Genomic DNA, 7,049 nt, shown 5'->3' with positions numbered 1-7,049 from the left:
GCGGTACGTGGGCTTCTCACTGTTGTGGCCTCTCCCGTTGTGGAGCACAGGTTCCAGACGCGCAGGCTCAGTGGCCATGGCTCACGGGCCCAGCCGCTCCGCGGCACGTGGGATCTTCCTGGACCGGGGCACGAACCCGCGTCCCCTGCATCGGCAGGCGGACTCTCAACCACTGCGCCACCAGCGAGGCCCTGGACCACTTTTTAAAGCGAGCCTCCCGACCCTTACGTGACACACGGATCCCCGGTAACACCTGACACATACGTTTTGTACTGACTGTCTTTTGTGTCCACCCCACCCCAACCACAAAGGCTGTAAGCACCAGGAGGGCAGGACTTTTGTGTGTCCCCACTGCTGCTGTCCTCTGCATAAAGGATCATATGCCTGGTCAGTAACACAGGCCCTGTACACTGATAAAAGACTGAGTCTGGTGACACCTTTGCTGCTGTCTCAGAGAGTGTTCAAAAGGCGTTTGATGAATGAATGAGAGCAGACGGGCCGGAAGAGGCCAGCAGGCAGGAAGGAGAGCACCTGGAGTCCAAAACCAAACAAGGAAGGACACTGCACATCACCTCTCTGAGATGCTGGGCTGACGGTCTCTGAGACAGGGGCGTCTCGGATTCGCTGCATGAACGCTCATCTTCCTCTTCGTGCAGCACAGAAGAATTCTGGGAGATGGACCTGCATAAGCCCGGAGGGAGAAGGAGCTGCAGCCAATGCCCCTTAAAGAACAGAACTCGCCTGACTCCCATTAACCAGACGTCACAGGGAGAAGAGGGCCCTGAGGGGAACCGAGGGGAACCTAAATCTTAGGAAGGAGGGAGTGGGGACGTGAGAAAAGGCACCAGACGGTCTGAGACCTCTTCTGGGTGTCAGAAAATCGGAATTTTACCTTTAGCTTTTTCAAACAATTGTGTCTGAACTGGGGGAAAACCACTGACATTTTTAGGGTTTCAATATTTTCATCTGTAAAATACCCTCCTTTCATCTGCCGCGGATACTTATTATGACTTGCTCCTAGTTGGATGTAAACGCCTAAGAAACACAGATCACAAGGTTCCTTCAGTCCTCAGACTAAGTGATGCTCCCAGGGGCCTGAATGACCCTAACGATGTCATCGTCCCTATACCCCATCGTCCCTATACAACAGAACACATGAGAGGTTCGTCCGTCTGGATCCTCTTAAGTACCCATGTACCATCTTATTCTCCTCTCCCAAGGGATGGGATAACTACCCCTCAGGTGCTAGCCCAGGTCTTCAGTGTAATGAGCAGCTCTGAGAATAGCCCAGAGGGTCTACACTGCCCTGGGACTTGGGACTCGAGCCAGCACCGAGGAGGTGAAAGATGGATTGAAAGCACCTCATCAAGGACCCCAGGGCGAACACTATTGCATGCTGGCTACTCACTTGGAGAGACTGTTTCTGAGCTTGAGTCCTGGGCTGCTGCAGTCGGACAGGCGGTCGAGGGGGGAGAGCGTCCGGACAGGAGGCAGGTGGCCGTCACTGCCGTAGGAAGGCAGCATTCCCGAGAGATGTCTGTCTCCAAGCACGTGGAGTGGGGGGACTGCTGGGGACGCGGTAAGGGGCCCATTGAGGGCCTCCAGAAGAGATACCACTTCATAACCCGGTGGAATGTTCTCTGAGGACTAAGGGAATCAGAGACAGGTTGGGAAATTAATTAAATACTCTTCGTTTTATGGTATGAGCGTGTTTCTTCCTCTGCATCGGAAAAACGCTTTCTTTTACATCTAGTCTGGGGCTCTGGCAAAGGAAAGCTGTATTAGAAGCAGAAGAAAGATAAAATATCAGAGAACCGCGTGTTCCTTGACTCTGCTTACTGATAAACTTCTTAATACTGTTTATTTTTTCCAATTATAGTAGAAATATATGTTCATTACAGGAAATTTGGAAAATACATAAAAGTGGAAAGAAGGAAACAAGTCATCAACCATCAAATCACCCAAAGTGATAACTTTTGTTAGCATTCTAGTGTTATTTTCTTCCAATGTTTTTTCCTCTGTACTGTTTACACAGTTGTGATCAATGTGTTAATGATAATTTTATACCCCGATTACCTCACAGAACATAAATATTTTCCTTCACATGCATCCCTTTTCATAGATACCGTACATTTCCTTATTCTTCCATTGGTGCTGGCTATTTAGTTGTGTCCATTTCCTACTGTAAACAACACTTTGATGAACATCTGTTCATCTATTGTGCATAAATCTCTTTTTCTCAGATCACTTTCTGGGTATTAAATTCTAAGACCTTAGATTACCAAGTACAAATGTTTTTAAGGCTCTTAATATATACAGCTGTTTTGTTTTGTTTATCTTCAGTGATCTTTCTAGTTACACCCTTACAAGCAGTACAGACTACCTGTTTTAATTGCTTCTTGGCCAGCATGGGGTATCTTTAAAAAAGGAAGTTTTTAAATGTGAAAGGTGAAAAATGGTCTCTCATCTTAATTTGCATGTTGTTGATTTTTAACTTGGTTGACTTTTTAAAAAATGACTGTTGACCAGCTATGTTTCCTCTTCTGAGAAATTTTTTATATATCCTTTGCCCATTTATCTACTATTTCATTCAAGTGAGTTATGGTAAAGATACTAGCCTTTCCTCTGATGCAAATGTTGTGAGTACATTTTTTTTCTTTAGATGATTTGCTGTTTGGTTTTAACTCTGGTCATCTTTTACACATCTAAAAAAAAAATTTTATGCGATAAAATCGACATGTTCGGGACTTCCCTGGCGGTCCAGTGGTTAAGACTCCACACTTCCACTGCAGGGGGTGCGGGTTTGATTTCTGGTCGGTGAACTAAGATCCCACGTGCTGCGCGGCGTGGCCAAAAAAAAACACAAAAAACTACAGTTCTTTTTTTGGTAGCATTCCATTGTTTTCAAGCTTAGAGAGCCCTCTTTCATCCATAGTCAGCTAAAGAGTCATCTATAATTTATTCTAGGTTTTTAATGTTTGGCTTGCTCTGTTTTTAGTGCAGTTAACTAGTTACTCCGCCTGGAATTTGTTATCTGGTAAGAAGTGAAGCGCTAAACTCATTGTTCCTCCCTAAAGCACGACCTAATCATTCCAATACCATTTACTGAATAATTGGTAATGAATCTCTTCCACTAGCGTGTTAACCTAAAGGCAAGACCTTCTGGTCTATAACTACAAGGCGTGGAGGCTTGACACCATCACTTACACCAGGAGACAGAGGTGAATTATTTCATCTACGTGGCTCCCAGTCCCTGAAGCCACGAAATAAGACAGAGAAAAACAGTTACCTTCTCGGAGGATTCAGATAAAAATGGTAAATTGTATCTAAATCCCAAACAATCATCCCCTTGTTTCTGCTTGGGGGCGTTCCAGAGCTGGACCCCATCCCCACCCCCATCCGCCCGGACACTGGAGTGAAACAGCAAGCTGACAGCTCTAGGGATGGTAAATGTTAACTGGACGCTGAGTCCCCAAGGTGGAAAGGGGAGCTTTTAATGATCAGAACCTCATTTTCCACTGTACTATTGGCTGGTTTTTAACACAACATGATCTCGGCCAGCTTACTCAGTAATTCAGAATGCCAAGGTTTAATTACTTGCCACAAAGTCACGTGACGAAGGACAAAAGGTGAAAAAAGCCCAACTTACTGAATGCTCTTCTGAGTCAGACGTCTGGGATGAGAGGATGGGGTTAAAGCTGGTTGGGGACAGAGGGCCCAGTTTCTTCCTCATGGCTCTGATCTGAAGCAGCGCCCGGAAGGCTGTGAAGAAGAAAACCGGCCATCAGGACACGGTGATGCAGGAGTCAGGATGGACAAGAGCCCGCACAGAAGCCACGACCCCTTCTCCCCCGAGGGCTGACCTCGGGGACCCCGCAGGGCCTCCGGGGCTTACGCAGTCGGCAGATGGGGCAGTTGTTGGCCTGGTAGCGCAGGGTGTCGGCGCAGGTGTTACACAGGCAGAGGTGACGACAGGGCAGAATCAAGGTGTCCCGCACGTCTGAGAGACACACCACACACTCGGCACTGTTATCACTCACTTCATCCTCAGCCACCTGGCCGGGGGACAGAAATTTAGCCAGTGTCACAAAGACACTCACGTCACATACTTTCTTTCGAAGGCAGCCTGCCTGCAGAGCTGAGACAATGCACTTGGTAAACTACGTTGAACTTGGTAGCTTACCAAGTGCACTGGCACACTCAGTTTCACTTCTTCTGGCAACTGTTTGTCTCAGGCTTGTCCTCTGAGGCTGAGATCTGGTCCTGTCTGAAAGTCGGAGCTGAAGGGGCCCAGGAGGCCACCCAGGGAAGTGGGGAGCAATGAACTGAGTGAGCAGAGCCCTGCCGAAGAACCGATCCAAACCAGCATATATTCTCACTTCCAAAGTTACATAAGTATAATCATCCGAAACGAGGAAGAAGAAATACCCTTCTAGGACCAAATGGATTCCAGAGTTTGGCATATGCTAAGTTCCTAGATCCTGGCTGGATCAGAGAAGTTCTCACTCTGCCTCCTGGGAAGAGTACATTCAGAACTGCAGAGGGAACTTGCCTTACACTCTTGCGTGTTGTACTTGTTTTCAATTCCATAGATCTCCTGAAGGAGGTAGCTGACCCCATCCACCTGAAGAGCAAATGGAAAAGTTCAAGGGCAGGCTGGTTTTACCGAGAGATGAGCGGGAACTCACCCCCCCCACCCCCCAACCTCCTTCGGTAACCAAGGACTACTGATTCACAATGAAAAAAATCAAAGGCCTAGAAGAGTAAAGGAGGCTCTTATTTACTTATGTGTTCTCTCTGGGAGGGGAACGGAAATCAAATGCTTCATTCACCCGCCCTTATGCCCAACAGGGAACATGCGCAAATACAACAGTAACACTCGTACTGCAGGTCGCTATAACGGACAGTCAAGGAAGGAGGGAACTAGGAAAAGGTTGGAAGCCCTTGTGTCAGAAGCATTGGCTATGTAATAATAAAAGCTAAGTTTAGACATTACAAACGGGAAGCAATGGGAATGGGAAAGAAAGAGAAGAAATGCGCAAGGAAAAGGGGGAAATGCAGAAGCAAAGAGAGAGCAGGACCTTGCAGTAGGGGCCGGTTGTGCCCCCTCCAGGGCCATGGAGCCACCCCATCTCCAACACGCGGCAAAATATGACCTCTGTTGGCCCTGCTCCTTAAAACCTCAACTTTGGGAACTGCCTGGCGGTCCAGTGGTTAGGACTCAGCGTTCTCACCGCCAGGGGGCCTGGGTTCAATCCCTGGTCGGGGAACTAAGATCCCGCGAGCCCCGAGGCACAGCCAAAAAGAACCCCCCAAAAAAACAAAAACCATTAGAACCTCAACTTCAATGCCCAGTTTGACTCCCACTAGCTTGGGCCACGTTGGTGCCAAAGCTGGCCCCTCCCTTGTTTCTTTACGCCTGCCTACTCCTCTCTCCTGCCCCCCACCCTGCCCCAGTTATCCCCGCCCCTAAGGCCCAGCCCGTCACCGATGTCGTATCCCACTCTCCAGTCTGACAAAGGCTGTTGCTGATGCCAATCTAGCGACAGAAGAAGAGATAAACCATTTCCCTTGAGCTACCCTAGCCTTTCCATCCCATCCAGGAGTCCTGGGGAACCAGGCCTTCCCATGAGGCAACTCACTGAGGCCAGGCCTTTCCAGGCCGTACCCTGGGCTCAGGATCTGTTATCTCCTCTGCCTCTCTTAAAACTTGCTTTAACACAGTGATTATATTGGAAAGGACATTATCAACAAATTCATACTAAAGTATTACTGACTACTATTGACCTCATTAAGGGTGGAGAGCACTTAATACCTGAAAGAATGAATGATGTAGAATTTCAGATATCTGTCACCCATCTGCGGGGGGGGGGCTTTCTTTGCATCTCAACCCGAGGCCTACCCTGTCCCCCACCCAACTGCTCCACACCCTTGTGTGATGACACACCTTCCCTTGGCAATGCCACTGACACCTCTCCCTTCCTTGTCTTCCATGACCCTCCTCCTGCCTCTGCAAGAGTGGAAGGAAAGTGCTGGCACACAGCGGGGGTTAGGACTTCCAGCAGACATATGCATAACTTGCCTGATCATTCTGGAAGGGGGCAGATGGCCAGCAAACTTGGAATGTGAGAAAAGGAATGTTGGGATCAATTAAGCCAAGAGCTCCAATTGGCCTTGAACTGGACCCCAATACTTTTATCCTTTAGCTGGAAATGTTTCTCACCCTGGATTTTAAATAAAAACATTCTCCCTAAACCTAAAGTCAGGAGATAAATCTCGTCCTTTCATTTTCTAAAGTCCTCTGCTCAGATAATGGCTGCCTCACCACCACCAATTCTGGAACAACAGAGATACCAAAAATCAATATTCCTTTCAGGCCACCCAAGTAGTTTCCAACACAGAAAAGCATTCCCTGTTTGCTTTTCTTCTTTGATTTAAAAAAAGGGGGGTGGTGGTGGAAGGGAAAGAAGAGTGCTTTAGCAAAAGAGTGGAGAGAGAGAAGGGGGTACACCAACAGTTCCTGGCCCTCGAGTACTTACCACTTGTTTCTGTTTGAGGGGCTTGACACAGAAAGTCCCATCTGTGTGCTGGAGCGAAAATACACAGTTATGAAGGAGGGCAACGAGGATCAGCTGTTCTTTTGTTACTTCTCTCAATTACACACCTCCTGGAGGCCCCCCGAAGCCCCCCCGCCCCTGCCAGTGTGGAATGACAGACTCCTAATACAGGAAGGGTCTTCAAGCACATAGTCTAGAAGAGGAAATGATGGATTTCCCTGGTGGTCCAGTGGTTAAGAATCAGTCAGGGAACTAAGATCCCACATGCCATGGGGCAACTAAGCCCGAGCGCCGCAACTACTGAGCCCATGCACTACAACTAGAGAGGAGCCCTGGCAGCACAACGAAGATCCTAAGTGCCGTAAAAAAGCCCCGACGCAGCCAATAAATAAATGCTTGGGGTGTAAGGTTAGGTTGTTTATTTGAGATATTTCTTGTTTCTTGAGGTAGGATTGTATTGCTATAAACTTCCCTCTTAGAACTGCTTTTGCT

General features: G+C 48.0%; 1 protein-coding gene across 1 annotated transcript in view; it reads right to left on the bottom strand.

Moving 5' to 3' along the window:
- The window catches only part of RNF157 (ring finger protein 157), an 80,770-nt gene that overhangs the window by 12,940 nt on the left and 60,781 nt on the right, over positions 1 to 7,049 (bottom strand). The window contains exons 8-13 of the mRNA XM_007454314.1: positions 6,540 to 6,587; positions 4,553 to 4,624; positions 3,896 to 4,055; positions 3,650 to 3,762; positions 1,409 to 1,647; positions 573 to 681 (exon numbers count right to left, since the gene is read on the bottom strand). Coding sequence (XP_007454376.1) covers positions 573 to 681; positions 1,409 to 1,647; positions 3,650 to 3,762; positions 3,896 to 4,055; positions 4,553 to 4,624; positions 6,540 to 6,587 — 741 coding nt within the window. The remainder of the gene's footprint in view (positions 1 to 572; positions 682 to 1,408; positions 1,648 to 3,649; positions 3,763 to 3,895; positions 4,056 to 4,552; positions 4,625 to 6,539; positions 6,588 to 7,049) is intronic.

The sequence above is a fragment of the Lipotes vexillifer genome, unplaced genomic scaffold, assembly GCF_000442215.2.
Source record: "Lipotes vexillifer unplaced genomic scaffold, Lipotes_vexillifer_v1.1 scaffold518, whole genome shotgun sequence".
Lineage (NCBI taxonomy): Eukaryota > Metazoa > Chordata > Mammalia > Artiodactyla > Lipotidae > Lipotes > Lipotes vexillifer.
This window is presented reverse-complemented; position numbering and strand designations above follow the sequence as displayed.